General features: G+C 36.0%; 1 protein-coding gene across 1 annotated transcript; it reads left to right on the forward strand.

Annotated features, from left to right (window-relative positions):
* Positions 1 to 6,319: 6,319 nt before the first annotated feature.
* On the forward strand, positions 6,320 to 21,632 carry LOC6054183. Its single transcript, XM_038265479.1, has 5 exons — positions 6,320 to 6,492; positions 6,746 to 6,875; positions 6,939 to 7,091; positions 13,722 to 13,873; positions 21,275 to 21,632. Exons 1-5 carry the CDS (start codon positions 6,404 to 6,406, stop codon positions 21,507 to 21,509), a joined length of 759 nt encoding a protein of 252 aa, XP_038121407.1. The 5' UTR covers positions 6,320 to 6,403; the 3' UTR covers positions 21,510 to 21,632.
* The last annotated feature ends 326 nt before the right edge of the window (positions 21,633 to 21,958 follow it).

Genomic DNA, 21,958 nt, shown 5'->3' on the forward strand with positions numbered 1-21,958 from the left:
AGAAAAAAATCAAATGGGCAGCAGCGGCAGCGCAAGCAAGTCAGAGAGGGTGAAGAAAAGCCCCAAGAAATCGCTACCTCTCCTTTGTTCTGCTGTTCGTAAAGCTGTTTCTTGACCCCTTTCCTTCCGATCTGCATACTAGCCTATAAGACTATAAAGAAGGTTTTTACACCAAAAAGTGACAAGTTTGGCCACTCTGCAACCGATTACGGAAAATCTGCAGATTGTATGGGAAAAGTTGCGTAAAATCAAATGTTGATCACAGGAGGCTGAATAAGCAAACAAGCTAAAAATGTCAAGAAACCAAAAAAGAATAAGTTTGTCGGGTTTAGCTTGTTTATTGTTAATATGCTGCCCCTGATCGCTTAAATGTCCCATATGCATTTTCGTCTTTTTTGAGTTATCGATGCAATTTTGTGCACTTTCAGAAAATCCTACAACATCCAGTACATTGTTCTTGAAATCAGGAGGAAATTCAGTTTTTTTTTGCGAAAACTTAACTCGTAGCCTTATGTGGACAACCCTAATCGTTAAATAAAAAACATACGAGTCTAATTATTTTGACCAAGAAACTCCCAGATCAATTTTGAGCAAAACGGAGAACTTTTGATTTGGATCCTTCTGGTTTGACGTGGAATCGCTGTGCAATCACACAAGCAAACAAAAATTGAAAAAAATGGTTGCATATTCTCAATTTATGAGGAAGCATACACAAGGGTTTACTCCAAAGTGTGTATACAAAATTTAGGCGGTTCGTACACGGAAAAAAAGAGTTCTCAAAATCGTGAACATGCGTTCATGAAAATGGGAACCACGAACTAAGTGTTCAAATCGCATGGTACGTTTTTTCAAAAACGTACCATGAGATTTGAACACTTTGTTTGTGGTTCCCATTTTCATGAACGCATGTTCACGATTTAGGGAACTCTTTTTTCTCCGTGTAACTGTCGCATACGCGTCAAAAAATGTAGTAATGTTTATGAAGAGCTTACCTCTCTAATTCTCCATACAAGCTTGAAAAAAGCATTTCACTCTACAAAAAAATAGAAAAGTACACATTGCTGGGGATCAACCACCATCACTTTCAATGAGTTGATAATGTGTATAATGAAATGAAACATTTAGTGGATATTTCAAATCTTCCATCCCGAGCCATGTCATATACTGCTGAAAATGAAATTCCCCATGATATCCTACACTCAACGCTCGTTCACTGTCGAGATTCTACTGAATCCCTAATAGAGCGATGACGTTAGAAGAGTGCGCTTTCGGGGGCCTATCAGATGAAGATGACGATGATGATAGATGGTATGCAAGTTGATTTGTTTGACTGACTATGGCTGGCCTACACGGGCACTGCACTAGCCAAGTCCGTTGCCGTCGTTAAGGGCTGTTGGAGCCAGTCAAAGTCAATGCGATGGCCATTCTGATGGTCCGGACGAGAGTCGTCACTCCAAAAGTGTAGTACGGTTCATCGGCGTGATGGCCGTTGTTGTTCCGTTGCGTTGCGTTGGCTTTGCTTGGCTATAAGCTAACTAGAGTGACTGAAACTATGGTCAATCCACCAATTTGGTTGTGGTGATGAAAAAAGGAGCGAGACAGAGATAAAAAAAAAAACAAAAAGAAGATATAAATGGCAGCCGTTTCAGAGGAAAAACATGCTAATAGTTTTTTATGTTTCAGCTTAGCCTATTTATCATGCCAACTGATACTGGTGGTGATGCAAGTGATGTTGGTGATTTGTGCTCCATCGTCTCCCACGGACTGACTGAGTAGCAGGAGATCCTGCCGGACAAGTTTGTTCAGCCCGACGGGCAGCAACTATGGTCAGCATAATTGATGTGTGCCTGTTGGGGTTTGCGTACATCGGAATAACGTTTGCACAAACAACACAACGCTCATTGTCCACTAACAACCGCTCGACTTTCGGTCCCACAGACGCTCCGGAATACATACTGTATGTCCAATTGCTTTCTCAAGACGCCACTCCAAGTCGGACTCAGAGAATTCGTGCAAGATTGTGACACGACTGTGTACAAACCGTAGTCGTGTGGTAGTGCAGTTTGTACAGCTCAAGACATGCGGGATGTTAATTGATCTTAACGAACCTAAATTGACTGCTAGTGTGGTGGTGAAATGTGAGTGGTTCGCCGGTTTGGAATTGTTAAAGTTCTGAAAATCAGTAGCGCTTGTTTTCCTGGTAAATCTTGGACTTCCCTGCAATCACTGCTTAGTGGAGCTTGTAGGCATTACGTTCGAGAATTTCTTTAAAAATGTAGGAATTGAATTAATTTTGTTCATTTGTAAACTGAAACTATACAAATGATTTTCGCAACTCCGGCTGAACCGAGTTTGAATGATTTTTATCCAAATGAACAGTTGCTTTAAAATGCTGACAATATACCAAATTTAAGATTGCCTTTGATTGAAATTTAATAGAAATACATTGAACTAAAAAAATGTTCTAAAAGGAATAACTTAGCATTAAATTGAATTAAATTCACGCAAATTCTCAACGCTGATGAATAAATTTTTTGTTCTTTACACTAAGAGATATACAGTCATCCCACATATTCGGAACGGTTTCCAGATCTGCCAATGTTCAAAAAATCATAGCAAATCGATAATTGAACTTAATGATTCGCTTTTACCTTCATTTGAAAGCTTTTCTTGCGATCTTTCTAATGCTGTATCGAACATCTGCAAATTTTAACTTTTATATGAAGTTTTTGAAGAATTACTTTGACCCTTGAAATCCACAAATTCGGAACACTTTTTTCTTACGAATGTAAAAAAACTTTGGATCTCTCCAGGAGTACATATTTATTACCAAATAATGACACTGAAACCAATGAAACTCAAGCTTAGTGATGTTTAATACATGGTTTGATAACTTTTTTTGGGAAAATATCAGTTAAATTTAAGTGTTCCACAATAGTGGGAGGCACAATAATATCCCACAATTATGAAACAGGCCATTTGGAGGCAGTGTTTTGCTGCGATAGTACTACTTTTAATAGTGGGATCGACAGAAAAAATACGTTTGGCATGCTATTGACAAATTATCGTAAAAGTGTTCCGAATTTGTGGGTGTTCCGAATATGTGGGATGACTGTATAGCACTAAAATATATATGTTATACTTATCTCCCTAACTTCTTACTACTTACTTCTTACTACTTACAGAATGTAAAAAAAGTATTTTCACCCCTTGGGCACTATGCACATTTTGTGATGAAACATGTAATCAATTTAAAGTTTGACAGAAACCTAGTACTACGTTTAGTTCAGAGGGGGGGGGGGGGGCAAAAAATAAAAAAAATTAAAAATTTAAATAACAAGCCGTAGTCTTCACATTTAAATGAAAAAAAAGTGTTTTAAAATGCATTTTACACTAGTTCAGTTGTTTTGCAATCATTAGTTTTCAAAAAATCTAAGATCTGACAAAAACAAAAATTGTATCGAAAAAAAAGATTTAGCATCGAAAATTTTCAAAAAAACTTAAGCTTTTTTAACAAACCCAAACATGCTAAAAATGATTTTAAACGCAGAAGAATGAATTTTAATTTGATTTCAGCTGGTTGCACTTGAATTTTCATTGAAATTTTGAAGTTTATTGTAAAAATATTTTTTTCGCTCCCTGATTTTTCGAGCCAATTTTTGAAGGGGGGGGGGGGGGGGTGACAAAAACTTTTAAAAATATTTGTACCAGCCTTAGTATGTCTAACGAACTGCTAAGCACTTCATGGTCACAACTACTGTCCTGCAATCAGTTGACAGCTAGAGCGTCGCGTCTCTCGATTCCGTTGATATCAGGTGTACAGTGAGTCATTGCGGTAATATTTGACGGTGGACTTCGTCGCAACAATGCTCATGAAAAGATGATTTCTATTAAAAAGTTATATAACAAATACTATCACAAAAATCAAAAAAGGTGCAAAAAAAAACTATGTACACCTTTTGAAAAATAAACATAAATAAAGTTATTTGTTGGCAAATCACCATGAATCTAGTCTCCCAACTCCAAATGAGCATCCTTGATTGATAAAAAATAATAATTTGGATATAAAGTTTATCTAATTCCAGCGTGCCTCTAATGTTGGCAGGTCAGAACTTTGACATTCAATTAAAGCTAATTAAAAGCGTTTCCAACTGAAATCGAGTAATAAATAGCTCAATAAGAAGTGAGCAAGCAAGTTTCTATCAAAAGTTTTACAAAATTAGTTGTTTAAATAGTGAAAATCAGCAAATTGGATGGAGTTATGAACGAGTGCTTAACCTGCCAAACATACGAGAATTTCCCCTACTTAGTATAAAAGTTTATAAAACTCTGGAAATTCTTTATAAAACTTATTCAAACTTAATTTTGCAAACTTTTAATTTAACTTAATGTCAATATATTACCATAGAATTGCTAAATAAACATTTTGGAGTGGGTATAACAGACCCCCAGCCTTTGTATCGATAGAATAGATTTTTCGTTGGAATTTCGTACTAACCCGGAATTACGTCGTCGGGAAATCCACCGGCATCCGAACCGGTTCACGATTCACAGTTCAACCTATGTGGCATCGGAAAAGGCATAAAATTTCCGATCTTTTGATACCCAAACATTTAGGTTTTCTTTAAAACCCACGTTTTTAAATGTTAATTTTTCGAAAGGTGTACAAACTTTTTTTGCACCTTTTTGATTTTTGTAATAGTATTTGTTATATAACTTTTTAAAGAAACCATCTTTTCATGTGCTATTTGTAGCAAAATGTGCGGCATGAGTTTCTGAACAAAACGTAGTACTAGGTTTCTGTCAAACTTTAAATTGTTAACATGTTTCATCACAAAATGTGTATTGTGCCCAAGGGGTGTAAATACTTTTTTACATACTGTACTTCTAACTTCTTATTCTTACTTCTTACTTCTTACTTCTTACTTCTTACTTCTTACTTCTTACTTCTTACTTCTTACTTCTTACTTCTTACTTCTTACTTCTTACTTCTTACTTCTTACTTCTTACTTCTTACTTCTTACTTCTTACTTCTTACTTCTTACTTCTTACTTTACTTTACTTCTTACTTACTTCTTACTTCTTACTTCTTACTTTTTACTTCTTACTTCTTACTTCTTACTTCTTACTTCTTACTTCTTACTTCTTACTTCTTACTTCTTACTTCTTAATTATTCATTTTAAACTCTCAGTCCTCTATTATCGTCCATCAGCGTACAGTCTCACTGTTCATGGTGATGATGTGCGAACTGCTGCAGAGTTGAAACAACGCGAAGGGATTTTGGGGCGCGCGTAATATTTCATATTCCGCGCTGTACCAACTTTGTTACAATATGAGTTGAACAAGCTCAAGTTGTGCCGTCGCGGAATGACCACCGCGGTAAAGCCCCACCCAACATCACCATCAAATAAGCCACCGACCAGCTGTAGCAGTGAGAGGACTAGCCGGACTTTACCGTCGGTTAGGGTACTGCACGAGGTAGTCACCAAGTGGCGAATTTAATATAGGTAAACTGATAAAAATGATAATAAATTTACTTTCTAATCTTTATTAATGGGGCGAGTTTTTCGTTTCGGTGTTATTCTGCTGAACATTTTCATACTGTAGCGTACCATGTTTGTGTGTGTGTTTTTTTTTCTTTTTCCACTTTCACACGTACAACAGACAGAGACTTGCCTTCATTTAGCTTTCCACATTCGCCCATCAGGACGAAACATACACTAGAACTACTGTAAGGTACACCGAAAAGGACCGCCAGGACGGATGCTGGGGCAAGGGATCCTCAAAGCTCATGAAACTATTACTATTTTATCAGCTTTGGTACAGCAATGGTTTTTTGCCTTTCCTTTCTGCAGCTTCAAAACTCATTAATAAAGGGAATTACCGTCGGGTTGTGATTAAATTTAACGTTCCATCGGATCTGAGCCGATACAGAAACAACGACTGAGGAACATTCATTTTACTTGTTGTAGGAGCAGGACTAATCCATTCAAATATTTACGACAGTTTAGTTACGAAACTCGGTCGTGATTGAATTTTTATTCAATCAAGAATCAATTCCGTAATGGATTTTGGGTGAAATCTCAAAATTTTAGTTATTATAAGACTGCAAAAAATTGCTCGTTATCTCGGTAATCAGTGTCCGGAATCCTCCAAAACAAAGTGTGATTTTGTTTTGGCCAATCGTACCCTCAAATACATATTCCAGATTAATTTCACAGCCCAAACACCCGTTATCGAATGTATCAATTCGACGGTAGCCACACCGGCTTATCGGGTCCTAGACGATTCGCAATCGAACCACCCGGGTTGATCGTCTATAAAACCAAACGTCTTCGATTGCCACCGTTTCAGATTATTTTAGTTGCGTGTCGTTCATTAGCCAGTGTTGTTGTCGGCAGGATGAAATTTATCGGGGTGCTTTCGTTGGTTCTGATGAGCATTGTGGCTCAGGCAAGCCCAATCGACACTGAACTTGGCGAAAATGAAGTGTGAGTTTGTGAAAAGTGAATAAGCTTATACGCATCTTAGTCATTTTTAAAAGATTAAGAAGAAAAAAACATTACCAAAGAAGATTTGTAGCAAACTAGATAGAATCATTTGACTTCTAAATAAATTTTTTTTTGAATAAATGTGATTTTTACAAAAAAAAGTTTTGCAGAATACCTATGAATCGAAGAAATATTTTTGGTACAGTTTATTTAACATATTATTTTAAAAAAATCTCTTCATATTTGCATTAAGTGGCCGCTCGGATGCAATGTCCGCCAATATGAACAACTATGTTGACATCGTTATGATCCAGATTGGACCGTGGCTCAATGAACACTTCATTCCCATTTATCTACCCGATTTCGTCGAAGGTTTTGAGCATGTAAGTTTCCAGAAGGGATAGTTTTGGCGTCCAATTTTTGAAAATTTAATTGATTTTTTGCAGCGACCGATCATTATTACTTATCACGGTGAAATTGAGCTGACCAATGGAATATTCCACAACATTCAGAGTGTGGCCAGAAGCGGAACCGCCATGATGCACTATGATCGGAAACTTCTGCGAGTGGTGCTCGGATTTAACCTGAGGCAACTTGGTGTGAGTAAAGTGTTTATATATGTGTATAATGTTCGTGATTAAGATGATTGCGAGGCTCGTTCAAAGTTGACCTCCGAACAATTTTGCAACAAACTTTATCGACAGCTCGGTACATGTTATTGGGTGGAATAGTTTGGCTGGTTGCTCTCGGCAGTAATTTCCTTTCCAATTCAGTGTACTTATCCTATCTGACTTTTCCCCCAGGGAATGTATTATTCAGAGAGCTTTATAAATAACTTTTTCCTACCAACCCGCCAGCAGCGCTGTTGTTTTTCACCCAAGTTACGGCTTATGCTTCGCGAGTGTGTGTATATTCGCACACAGTCACATCTTGTAATTTATTCAACAGAGCAAAAAGCCTAGAAGCGTTTTAACCGAAAGAACGAAATCATGGAAACTTTTGCTGGCTTACACGCACCAAAAGTTCACGTCGTCAGCCCCGTCGTCGTTGTGCCAGGTTCAGACATTGGCAGACAGGAAAAATGAAACATTTTCCTCTTTAGCTTTTACACATCGGCTTGGGTTTGGCCAAAGCCACAGTCTGTCAGTGGTGGGGGTGGGGAAAGGATTGGGTGAAGGACTTTAACATATGTTTCGTTTTCTTTTTTTCTTGCCCTTTGGCGTGAATGCAAAGTATTTGGAAATGGTTTTTAGTTTAAGAATGTGTTCAAATATGATACGTCGGTTCGGAAGTCATGTTAGGTTTTTGCCTTCCTCACCTTACTGAGGAAAGGCTCTAAAATCACTCGAAAAATGAACTTCTTCATTAGACCTCGTAGACCCACCTTCACGTATACCTATCGACTCAGAATCATGTTCTGAGCAAATGTCTGTGTAGATGTGTGTAGGTGGGTGGGTGAACGGATTTTGACCATATTAGTCTCATTCGATCCGTCTTGGGGTCCCATAGGTCTCTATTTAAAATCAGCAAGTTTAGTTAAGTACTTCAAAAGTTATGCTAAAAAAACGATTTTGGCGTATGTCCGGAAGATTGTAAAAAGGGTGGTTTTTGCAAGAAACCCTATCATGTTATACATTTTCAGAAAGGTATTAAAAAGACCTTTCCAATGAGCCCAAAACATTGAAGATCTGACAACCCTATCAAAAGTTATAAGCACTTAAGTGTTATTTATACACGGTTTGGAGGCCGGATCTCAGATATTTCAGTAAAAATGATGTCCGGGTCCATCATGCGACCCATCGTTACTTAGATAATCGAAAGACCTTTCAAATGAGCCTAAAACATCAAGGATCTGACAACCCTATTAAAAGTAATTAGCACTTAAGTGTTATTTATACACTTTTTCGAGGCCGGATCTCAGATATTTCAGTAAAAATGATGTCCGGGTCCATCATGCGACCCATCGTTAGTTAGATAATCAAAAGACCTTTCAAATAAGCCTAAAACATCAAGGATCTGACAACCCTATCAAAAGTTATTAGCACTTAAGTGTTATTTATATACTTTTTGGAGGCCGGATTTCAGATATTTCAGTAAAAATGATGTCCGGGTCCATCATGCGATCCATCGTTCGTTAGATAATCGAAAGACCTTTCAAATAAGCCTTAAACATCAAGGATCTGACAACCCTATTAAAAGTAATTAGCACTTAAGTGTTATTTATACACTTTTTGGAGGCCGGATCTCAGATATTGTGATAAAAATATTGTCTGAATCTTCCATGTGAACTATCGTTAGATAGGTTTTTTTATCAAACCTTGCCGATGAGCCAGAAAAATTGAAGGTCATCGAACCCTATCAAAAGAAATGAGTAATAAAGTTGATTTGTTAAACATGTTAAGGGAATGTTGCTATTTTTACTGAATGTATTGACTTTATGAATGTGAGGAAGGCACCAACCACCTAAAGGTGGATTAAGTAACGTTTTTACGTCATGAAATCGTCTGTTTTCTTTGTTCAAAATTCATAATGCTACATCGTGAAGATATCGCTATTAAATTGTAGGGTCAAGGAATTACTTATTTAACTCACTCAAAAATTAAACTTTTTAAATAAGCTGTGTTTTTGGATTCGTCTCGAGGTTATATAAGTGTTTTTTGCAGTACTTTAAAAGTTATGATCAAAAAACTGTTTTGGTTGATACAAACGCACAGCCAGAAAATATGCACACCACAAATATGCACACATCAAAATTCACACCCCCTCTCCACCCCGCTCGCCTACAGTGGTGAGTGTCTAGGATAAAACTATCATCGATTTGCAGCAAAGCTTTTGGGTGTGTGTCTCAGACAGTTTTTTTCTGCTGTAGTTAGAGGTGTGCACCTTTGTGAAGAGCTTTCTACAACTTGCACGATTGTCTAAAAATCTTTGCAATCTGCAATACATTATTTGCTGTCGGAACTTTCCGCTCAGCGCACGCACACAAACACTGCAGTGCGTTCAAATGGTTCATTAAATTTATCATAGATGGCAGCACTCAAATGTATAGCGTCTTTACTAAATGAGCGTTATCCAAAGCTTTCGTAGTGTGTGGCCTATCTAATACCCTTTTGTTTGCGCTCAAGATAGCTAAAATAGGTTGAAATGGTGCGGAGTTATGATTTTTGGAAAAAAATGTGGTTTTTGCTAAAATCGACTAAAATTGCCAATTTTCGGACCACCCTAACAAGGCGTAGGCCACCCTAATGGCCAAACAAAAAAATACGGGTCTAATTATTTCGGCTAATGAATCTCCAGAAAAATGAGGAGCCCGATCAGAAAACTTTTTTTCGAATCATGCTGTTTTCGTGGGGATTTGCTGTTAGAAGAGATTTGTTGGATTCGTCATGCTCGTGCTATCTTGTCACTCATGAATTTTTGGTCAGATTTAGTCAAGAACGCCGTTTTGTGCAGCTTACAATACCACACCATTTGACCTTTACAGATCCCCAAAATTCGATTTCAACCCTGAGATATTCAACAAAAACCGAAAAAAAACTCAGTGCATTGAAAATTGCTGTACGAGCGGCAACTGACCGAAGGGGTGCCAGATCAGATCGCGTTTGACACTCGTACATGCCCGACTACCGTACACATTTCGTTGCTTGTGTGCAATCTTGTGACACGTCGTCTGTAAAAAGAAAGGACGTGTCGCAAGATAGCACACAAGCGACGATTTGTAAATAACCCGGGACTTTGGCAACCAAATTCAACGAAATCACAATGCTCAGAAAGATCAGCCAGACAAAACGTATTTGTTATTGTTTACGTTGCATGCTTTATTGTTTGTTTGTTCAAGGTCAAACATTAAAACGTTTATGCAGTTTGTTTCAAAATCATGTGTTCTTTCAGAAAAAAATTGGAAATATTCAGTACTTCTAGAAATCTGTACGCTTATGTGTGGGACAAACTCGCTTTGCGCTATTTTCAGTTTGCTGTTTTTGCATACAGCAATCCCATTTGAAAAGAGCCCAAATAGAAAAAAAGTTTTCCGATCGGGCTCAACATTTTTCTTGAGGTTTCTACATCGTGCTAAGGTGGTTCGAAAAATGACAATTTTTGTAATTTTTCGCAAAATCCACTTTTTCAGAGATGTGCTCCGCGTCATTTTATCAGAGTTTAGCTGTATTAGATGCAAATAAAGGTGGTTAGTTTAGCGATTTGAAAAAAAATAATAAAAAGTTTCAAAAATTTAGCTTAACATTTGAAATAGTGGTATGAAGACTTAAGATGGCGTTTTGACCGTGTCTGAAGCTTGCGTCTTTCAATTAAGAAAATTTTGATACCCAAACATGTATAGGTCATCGCTGAAATTTTGAAGTTATCGCAGTTTTAGTGAAAAAAGTTGATTTTTCGCCGATTTTCTTGTTTTTGCGCATGGCGCGGCGAAAAACTCAGTTTTCATTTTGAAAAAATCGTATCTCAGAAACATACGATTCGACATCGCCCATACAGTATGTAAAAAAAGTATTTACACCCCATGTGCACAATGCACAATTTGTGATGAAACATGTAAACAATTTAAAGTTTGACAGAAATCTAGTACTACGCTTTGTTCAGAAACTCATGCCGAACATTTTGCTATAAAGAGCTTATGAAAAGATGATTTCTATAAAAAGTTATATAACAAATACTATTACAGAAATAAAAAAATGTACAAAAAAAGTTTGTACACCTTTCGAAAAACTAACATATACAATGTTATTTGTTTACGAATCACCATAAATCCAGTCTCCCAACTCCAAATAGGCATCCTTGACTGATTAAAAAAATTAAAAATAATTTGGATTGAATATAAAGTTTAATAATTATTTAGTATAAAAGTTTATATATCTCTGAAAATTCTATATAAAACTCATCTAAACTTAATTTTGCAAACATTCAATTTAACTAAATGTCAATTTATTACCATAGAATTGCTAAATAAACATTCTGGTGTGGGTATAACACCATTTTGTGGGTCTTTGTATCGATAGAATAGATTTTTCGTTGGAATTTTGTACCAAACCGGAATTACGTCGCCGGAAATTCGCCGGCATCCGAACCGGTCCACGATTGACAAGTCAACCTAAGTGGAATCGGAAAGGGCAAAAAATTTCCGATCTTTTGATATCCATACATCTAGATTTTCTTTAAAACCCACATTTTTAAATAACTGAGCAAAAAGTAAGTTTGATCCACGAGATCAAAAATTACAAAATTCCATACATTTTTGGAAGGTTACTCAAACGAAACCATAACAACGCTTTTACCTAGGTATTTAAAAACGTGGGTTTTATAGAAAACCTAGATGTATGGGTATCAAAAGATCGGAAATTTGATCGGAATTGTGGACCGGTTCGGATGCCGGCGGATTTACCGACTACGTAATTCCGGGTTGGTACGAAATTCCAACGAAAAATCTATTCTATCGATTCAAAGACCCACAAAATGGTGTTATACCCACACCAGAATGTTTATTTAGCAATTCTATGGTAATATATTGACATTTAGTTAAATTGATTTTTTGCAAAATTAAGTTTAAATAAGTTTTATATAGAATTTTCAGAGTCATATAAAATTTTATACTTAGTAATTAGTAAACTTTATATTCAATCCAAATTATTTTTAATTTTTTAAACAGTCAAGGATGCCTATTTGGAGTTGGGAGTCTGGATTTATGATGATTTGTGAACAAATAACATTATTTATGTTAGTTTTTCGAAAGGTGTACAAACTTTTTTTGCACATTTTTTGATTCCTGTAATAGTATTTGTTATATAACTTTTTAAAGAAATCATCTTTTCATGAGCTCTTTATAGCAAAATGTTCGGCATGAATATCTGAACAAAACGTAGTAGGGGAAATATACCCTTTCTAATCAAACACCTATCTTCGTCATATGGAGAGTTTGATGCTCGATTAAAGATCTAAAAATACTTTTCAGGCTATAAACTTACCAGCAACAGCACCGCCTCGAGTAAGCACGCAAATTTATGCCACTTACTGGCCAGAAAGATCAAATTTAATGCACTTTTGATCATAATTTGTATTTTGCGAGACCATTTCTCATCATTTTGGTGGCACACACATCCACACGCAAGATCAGAGGTTAACTGCTTAACGAAAGTCGCCATCAATATCTTTTCACTTGCGCTAACGATTTCAAAGCGCTTAAGATATAAAATTGCTTCCAACTACCGGCAACATGTTTTTTTGACCATTACTTAGTCACTCACTAGAAAAATAATCCTGAGAAATGTCAATAATTAGCAAGCACCAACAAAAAAACAAACGCGCTAAGTCTTTTGACGTTTCAATTTTGAATATCGATTCTAATCGAAGGCTGAAGAAAACCGAGTGAGGAGTGAAGGCAAATAAAGAACAAAGAGTGGCCACCAACACCATCAACATGCTGGTGCAGCGCCTGTTGGAATGAGCAATTGCTGCCAGGAAACATTCGCTATAAATGCTACTTTTCGTGAGTGTTCGCTTAAAATTTCATCAATTTTGGCAGCACTAAGCAGACCCAAAAGAGCGCTGGAAGAAAAAAAGAACTAAGCTGAAAATAGAAAAATGGGCGTGGCCCAATGCACTCGACTGATTAGAATGCATTTTTGATATATTTTTTTTAAATGCTTGTAAAAGGAATAGCATAACCTTTAATAAAAGTGAAAATAAACAGAAATGTTCACAAAAAGTTGCTCTACTCGTTGGTGTACTTGGTTTCAGTGAATTTCAAGGAACAATCCAGATTATCCAACATCATTCAAACACGACCGCTTGTTAGGCTTAAAATGGGCATATTTCCCCTACTAGGTTTCTGTTAAACTTTAAATTGTTTACATGTTTCATCACAAAATGTGCATAGTTCCCAGGGGGTGTTAATACTTTTTTTACATACTGTATTTAGATAAATTTTGTGCAATTTTACGAGGAATGCGAGGTTTTTGCGAAAAATGACGCTAAACAAAAAAAAAAAGGGTAAAATTATTTTTGCCGAGGAACCCCTAGCCAAATTTTGAGCTCGATCGGAGAACTTTAGATATAGATGCTGAATGTTTAATACCAATCTGGGCACCTCGTTATGCCCTTAAGAACATACTGAGCTAATTCTTAAATAAAACAAAATCTTAATTGGTTTTCTATCCAGCTCGCTAATCAATCTATCAAATGTCATCATCCAAAAGTGATCAATTCATATTTTCCAGTTCACCTACGACTATTCTGCGCACATCATGGATCTGGGACCTACTGGATGGGTTGATGTAGACATTGCGACGATGACGTTCCAAACGGAGTTCGTAATCAACTTGTCGAACTTTTACATCTACAAGGAACATTTCCAGCTGACAAATATTGGGTAAGTGCCGAGTATTGAAAAAAAAAATGTGTCGCTTACAAAACGTACCACCAATATTGGAAATGCTTTGCATGTTTGCAATAACTGACAACGTATTCACTAAAAATCTAGGCTCACTTTTTTGTAGGCAATACAATGTATACAGAAAGTTGAACGTATTTCGTTCCATTTTGCAGCGAGCGTGCGTTTGGCATATCCATTTTGAATTCTGTGAATGGAAGCGACTCGGATTTTTTTTTTGACAAACTCCATAATATGCAATGCTGTTCAACAACCAATATCTTGACAGATTAGAATTGTGGAAAACTTTCGATTTATTGTGTTGGTCTCACACTTTACTTAATAATATTTAAAACTGGGTAAATCTGTTGCAGAACGATCATGAAACATTGTCAGAGCTGCCCATTGTTATCTATAACTTGCATGTGATTTTTTTCTTCTGCTCAGCAAATATTTTCCAAAACTCAAATGAAAGTTGATGTTACAAAGTTATCCTCTCCCTCTCACAGCTGCTGGTCCGGAGTTTTGTGGTGAAATGTTTAGTGTAACAGCAATTGCTGTCAATTCATTCAGGAAAGTTTACAATGCCAAACTTTGCAAGTCGTACCTTCGTGTATGCTGTCTGTACTGGAGGATACCAGAGCCAGAGTGCTAAGCATTATGGAGCCTTTTTCACTCCCGTTTACTTTATGCGCTCGTACTCGCAGCAAATCGCAATAGACCTGGTCCAGGACGACGACAGAAGTTGGTCGTTCCACGTACGCCAGACGTGTTAAATACTTTTTCGTGATACGGTTCCGTCGACCTTTAGAAACGATAACAACTTTTTTACGACTCGGATCCATTTCATAAAAGCAGTGACAGGAGCCGTTTGCCGCCATGAGTGGGTCTATGAGCCCTTCTACAGTGCACAACGGGAGTTCAATTAGGATGCATTTTTTAATCTATTTTTTTTAACAAATTATTGTCTGAAATTTCACTTTTTCTTGCTGACTTGTTGCGTGCATTACGGACCAACGCAAATCATTTTAACGACTGTAATCGTTAAACCCCAGTTCAACTCACATTTCTGATGGTGATTTGCTCAACCTCGGTAGGGGGTATTGTGTGGCTCATTTGCCAAAGAAAAAAAAAAATGTTTCGAGTTTGGTGGTGTTTGTTCATTTGTCGAGCAAATTTCATAAATTAATGAGGTCATGTCGTATTTCTGTGCTGGATGTACGACTGTTAACATTTCATTTTTACCTATGGTATTTTTTATACCACGCGGTTTTTTGGATCGAGTTGAACTCGTATTGCTACGTAGTAAAAAAAAAACATGGTAAAAATAAAAAAAAGGTTTAATTTTACCTCTAGTAATGTATAAATTTTCATCTGACTGGCGGAACACATATAGTTGCATTGGCTTTGATCGTCAAGTTTTTACAGCAGCGAGTTGGCCGTGCGGGTTAGGGCGCGGACTTAGTAAGCTAGATATAACCACCGCTGGTATGATATTTTTTGGGATTACAGTTATTTTTTCCTAGCGTCTGCCTGATGTAAATTTACACATTATTAGAGGTGAAATTAAACCTTTTTTATAACATGAAATATGTACCCCTTTTTAGATGTAATTGATGATAATTTTGATGATTTTTCTACTGTGTACCACAACACTTTAAAATTTAAAAAAAGTTTTTAAGAGAAATTCAATGTTTTAATTTTTGAATACATGAAAAATTTCATCAAAACTCTTCATAAAATAGGAATATTAGCTATGAATACAAAGAGACGAGCTATTCCTTTTAATTCCGCTATATATTTTAACATCTTGACAGATACAAGCACAAGCCACAACAACCGTCTAAGAGGTCATTCTTGTGCAAAATTAGCTGAACATTCCGAAAAAAATACTTTCAAAAGCACGCGATTGAGTTTTTGGGGTTAAAAATTCGAAAAACTGGTCAAAAATGGTCAAAATTATACAGTATGTATAAAAAGTATTTACACCCCTTGGACACTATGCACAATGCACATATTGTTATAAAACATGTAAACAATTTAAAGTTTGACAGAAATTTAGTACTACGTTTTGTTCAGAAACTCATGCCGAACGAAATCCGTTTTTGCCTAGGTATTTAAAAACGTGGGTTTTATAGAAAACCTAAATGTATAGGTATCAAAAAATCGTAAATTTTATTCCCTTTCCGATGCCACATAGGTTGACTTGTGAATCGTGGACCGGTTTGGATGCCGGCAGATTTTCCGACGACGTAATTCCGGGATGGTACGAAATTCCAACGAAAAATCTATTCTATCGATACAAAAAACCCCAAAACGGTGTTATAACCACTCCAAAATAATTTTTTAGCCATTCTTTGGTAATATATTGACATTTAGTTGAATTAAAAGTTTGTAAAATTAAATTTAGATAAGTTTTATATAGAATTTCCTGAGTTATATAAACTTTTATACTAACTAGTTAGTAAACTTTATATTCAATCCAAATTATTTTTTAATCAGTCAAGGATGCCTATTTGGAGTTGGGAAACTGGATTTATGGTGATTTGTCAACCAATAACATTATTTATGTTAATTTTTTAAAAGGTGTACAAACTTTTTTGCACCTTTTTTGATTTTTGTAATAGTATTTGTTAAAGAACATTTTATGGAAATCATCTTTTCATGAGCCTTTATAGCGAAATGTTCGGCATGAGTTTCTGAACAAAACGTAGAACTAGGTTTCTTTAAAACTTTAAATTGCATAGTGCCCAAGGGGTGTAAATACTTTTTTTACATACTGTAACTTTTCCAAAAAACTTTTTTGTAAAATTCTGATAACTCTTGAAGAATACATGCAAACCCCTTATGTCTTTGTATAAAAATTTTTGTTTTTGTCTGCTCTACAACTTTGTAGAACATTGTTACACTCTAAAATGTAACTCTGCAATGTTAGAAAAAGCACGTCATTGTGCAAATACTAGCGACCAAAATGTGCTCTTGGTTGCCCAGTAATAGATGGTAAAATACCATGAAATCATACCAAAATCATGTTTGTGGAAGACCACAGGAATACCAAAATATGATTTTCCAAGGGCGCGGGAATACCTAAAAATAAAACCATGGCAATACCAAGTTTTGGTATTCAAGCAATGTTCAAAAATCCAGAAGACCTCAACTTGGTATTGAAATGATTTTATTTTGTGGTATTATTTTACCTTTGGAATAACATGGTATGGTATTGTTGTGCCCTTCCACATACAAGATTTTGGTATGATTTCATGGTATTTTACCATCTATTACTGGGCAACCAAGGGCACATTTTGGTCGCTGTTATTTGCCCAAGTAATACCAAAATTTGGTATTCCCGTGTTATTTACCCCTGCTCGGGATTCTGCTAAAACGCTCAACCAAACCACAATATTAGCTATTCTACGTCAAACCAGCACGATCCAAATTAAAAGTACTCTGATTTGAATCAAATTATGCCTGGGAGTTTCTTGACCAACATAATTACCCGTACATTTTATTTTTTGGTGATTTAGGATCCTAGCTGAAATCTGATGCAAAAATAGAGTTTTACGACGTCTTACGTTAAAACACGGATCCAGCGTAAAAATCTACTAAACTATCAGATTTAATACTATAACTTTTCCAAAAAACTTTTTTGTAAAATTCTGATAACTCGTGAAGAATACATGCAAACCCCTTATGTCTTTGTATCAAAATTTTTGTTTTTGTCTGCTCTACAACTTTGTAGAACATTGTTACACTCTAAAATGTAACTCTGCAATGTTAGAAAAAGCACGTCATCCTAAAATGAAAAATTTTGTTCTAAATGAAAAAATTACCCTTCTGGGTTATTTCAGATTCGAAAAGTACATTAAATTTCCCATAAAATGACATGTCACACTTTTTTTGACAGTTGAGTAACGGGAAATGGCAGCGATTTTAAAACTATTTTTTAACTTTTTTTTGATGAAAAATACGTTTTTTTCGGAATTTTGAGTACGCCATCAAATCGGGCGTCTAATTTTACACAAAAGTCACTTTGACACCAAATTTCTATCTCTTCACGGTTGCGAGCTACAAATAACTGAAAAACGTGTCTTAGTAAAAAACCAGAAAAATGAAAGGGGTCGTACCACCCCACCCACCGTCACGAAATATCGAAAAATGGACCTCGGATTTGTGATCCTGAACCAAAATAACCCCTTAGATCAAAGTTTCACGCAAATCGAAGAGGGGTCGGGGCAACTTTTTCCGATTTCGTGTGAGTTGGTGTGAGAATTACCCACGTATATCGTCCACTACTTGCAGAATGAAAAGGAACAACTCGTCTCTTTGTATTCATAGTAATGCATTCTGCTAAAACGCTCAACCAAACCACAATATTAGCTATTCTACGTCAAACCAGCACGATCCAAATTAAAAGTACTCTGATTTGGATCAAATTATGCCTGGGAGTTTCTTGACCAACATAATTACCCGTATATTTTATTGTTTGGTGATTTAGGATCCTAGCTGAAATCTGATGCAAAAATAGAGTTTTACGACGTCTTACGTTAAAACACGTATACAGCGTAAAAATCTACTAAACTATCAGATTTAATACTATAACCAGAAGAAATATGTTTTGTGTTCCCGATCTTGCTCGAATTGCAATGATTTTTTTTCTGGATCAGTATCGTTATGGTGATAAATTATCAGATCGACATTCTCTCAAACTTACCCTGAAATTGAGTCAGAAAGATATGTTAGGTTGACTCTAACACGAAATAGAAGAGTTTAAATTTTAAATAAATTTTTATTTTTTGTGTGATCCCTTGACAAAACTGCTAGAAAAAGGTGCAGATTGTTATGTTGCACATGACCAGCATGACAAATTACTTTGCACATAACTCTAGAAAATTTATTCGATGTATACTGTTTTGAATCATTGCTGATTTGTTAATTTTATTATGATGTACCGTTGTGGGTAGGCACTGAACTTTTCTGACATTGATAGCTGCGGTGACTTTGATAGGTTGGAGATTTTTTTTCGCAAAATGAAGAGTACAAATAAAATACGTACGGAATTGTATGGAATCATACTGACCGGGGTAGAGAAAGGCTCAAGGTACTCCTAGAAGAAGTTTTCAATAAATTATTAATTAAGAAAACGTTGAAGAATAGCATTATTTTCATATTCTCAAAGTGTCATAATTATCTCAATGAACGTGATTTCAAATCGGAAAACGGAATGCATTTTCGGATTCTTCGGACAATTTTCCACTTGGAGAAGGTAAACGAAGTTAGTAAATAATAAAAACGTTACTAAATCCACCTTAAGGTGGTTGGTGCCTTCCTCGTATGCATAGAGTGAATACACTACACAGCATAAAAAATGTTTATAAAATAACACTTATTTTTATCAAAATATCTGTGATCCAGCCTCAAAAAAAGTGATAGGATTATGATAGAGTTGTCAGATTTTCAATCTTTTGGGCTCGTTGAATAGGTCTTTGATTACCTATCCAACGATGGGTCGCATGATAGATGTGTTTAAATAACACTAAAAAAGTGTTTAAATAACACTAAAGTGCTCATAACTTTTGATAGGATTGTCAAATCTTCAATGTATTCTACGCGTTGGAAAGGTCTTTCAAATGCCTTTCTAAAAGGTATAGCATGACGGGTATTCTTACAAAAACCACCATTTTTACAATCTTCCGATGTTTAGCTGAAATCGTTTTTAGCATAACTTTTGAAGTACTTTTCTAAACTTCAGAATGTAAACTAGGGTCTTGTGGGACCCCAAGACGAATCGAATGAGACCAAAACAGTCCAAATCGGTTCAGCCAGTTCGGAGATAATCGTGTGCATATTTTTCGGTGCACGGACTTACAGACATACACACGCACAGACATTTGTTCAGAATTTGATTCCAAGTCGATAGGTAGGTATACGTGAAGGTGATTCTACGAGGTCTAATAAAGAAGTTAATTTTTCTAGTGATTTTATAGCCTTTCCTCATTGAGATAAGGAAGGCAAAAATGTGTATTTTGAAACATAATTAAGTAAATTTTCCTAATTTGAAGGCATTTTCAGTAGAACAAATTTCATACAAAATGTGAAAACTATTGATTGGTGCTTCAAATTCAGTTTAAATGCAATATGAATCGATAATTTTATAAACAAATCTATTTTTATTAAATTTCAGGCAAACATCAGATTTTTTAACAATTTTACTTAAAATTTATATGTATTTTGCCAAAAAGCTTATAAACATAGTTAAAATTATTCAAATAAATACAAACATTGTTTTTTTTTTTTGTTGAAAACAATATTGGACGTAAAAAAAGAATTTGAACACTTTTAACCTGATTTTAACAACAAAAACTATAACTATCAAGTCACCAAGGTATTCAAAATAAGAATTTTCAACGCAAGTATTTTTTTAAACACTATTGAAAAAACTTTTCAAAGCTTTAATTTATACCAAAAATAAATTAAAATCCTATCAATGTCACCCCGGTTTACGGTACTTGAATCTGATTAATGTGTTCGGGAAAGGTTGCGCTCAACCAATCAGCGACCGGGATTTTCCAGATCTGATTTTTTTTTATTTTTTATCTTAACTTTTGAGTACTTCAACAAAGTTTTATCAACTTAATGGGGTAGTCTACTTGCACTTTAAGACTTCCCCTTTCGTTTGGTGGGTAGAACAGACAGATTGCTGTAAAGGGATGGAAGATATAAGCATTTAAAAGACTACACAATTTCGTTACATTTTCGCTTCGCGAAATTTGGGATTGCCACCCGTAGAAAGTGCCCTTAGGACAAAGTTCTTTGTCAAAAGTCAGTTTACCCACTGTGTGTTGGTCGACTTTTTACTCCAGAAAGACATGATACCGATCGGGCCACGTGTATCGTCATATATGTGTGGGTGTGTGTTGTATTTTCAGTGTGCTTGCACACACAACAGCTTTGCCGAATCCTCCAGAGATGTTATATGGAACCAACCAGCAGTCAGCCGGGAAAAGTCGCTTGGAAGCGCCGGAACAGATGAAAGGAGTGTTATGATAAAAGTTTTCTTCGCTCGTTTGCCTGATAATTTTCACTTTCAACTCAATAAGGACCCACACAGACCGTCTGCACGAGCAACGATATCTCATATCATTTTATTAGAGCCCGTCAAAGCAAAGTGTCGGATGGCAGGATAGGACTTTTTTTGTATTTCTGCATTTTCTCTCGTTTTTTCGCCCCTTTGATCCGGAGCCTCATTTCCCGCGCAGTTTGTTATCTTCCGGGGTAACCCTGGCACAGCGTCGAAACCAAGGCAGACTTCATGAGATAGTATATCCGGTGTTTATTTTTGCAAACTTTGTTCAGAGTGTGCTCTTCATTTTTATTTTTTTTCTCTCTCTGACCCTCTTGCAGCAACATGAACATCCGATTCCGTGGCAACGTTCTGCTTGACTGGATGACCAACATCTTCGTCGGAATCATCACCAGTATTTTCAACAACACCATCACCAACATCGTGTCCAACTCGTTGAATGAATTCATCCAGGCCACGTTGGACGAGATGAACGCCCGGGTGCAAGCCCAGGGACGTGCATTGACTGAGCAAGAAGTGCTCGGGCTGGTCCATCAGCTGAAGAATATGTTTTAGGAGCAAGGAAAGATGGCCGAGGGCAATGGAACAGTCAAAGTCAAATGCCAAGTTGAGGTTGAGTTGCTTTTTTGTGCTTTTTGCTGTACATTCTGTGAATAAACACACTTCTATCTAGTTTTTCTGGGTGTGTATTGAATTTCATGATAGATCCTTTATTCTTTTATGTTGCTTGGCGATTTAATAAAAAAGGAATGTTTATAATTTAGAATGTTTATAATAAATAGATTTGTACTACAACTCTATATGAAATTTTCAAAAGGTTTTATCTGCATAGGCAACCCATGACTCATAGGTTGCTTTAAAAATTTACTCTAGAACTGATAATTTCGATAAAATTCCAATGTTTTGCCAATTGTGACCAAAATTTAAAAATAAGAAACAATGAAAAAAAGATGACTCCTTCAATGAAGGGCTGGCTTTAAGTAATTTTTTTCGCTTATATGCAG

The sequence above is a fragment of the Culex quinquefasciatus genome, chromosome 3 (genome assembly GCF_015732765.1).
Source record: "Culex quinquefasciatus strain JHB chromosome 3, VPISU_Cqui_1.0_pri_paternal, whole genome shotgun sequence".
Taxonomy (NCBI): Eukaryota; Metazoa; Arthropoda; class Insecta; order Diptera; family Culicidae; genus Culex; species Culex quinquefasciatus.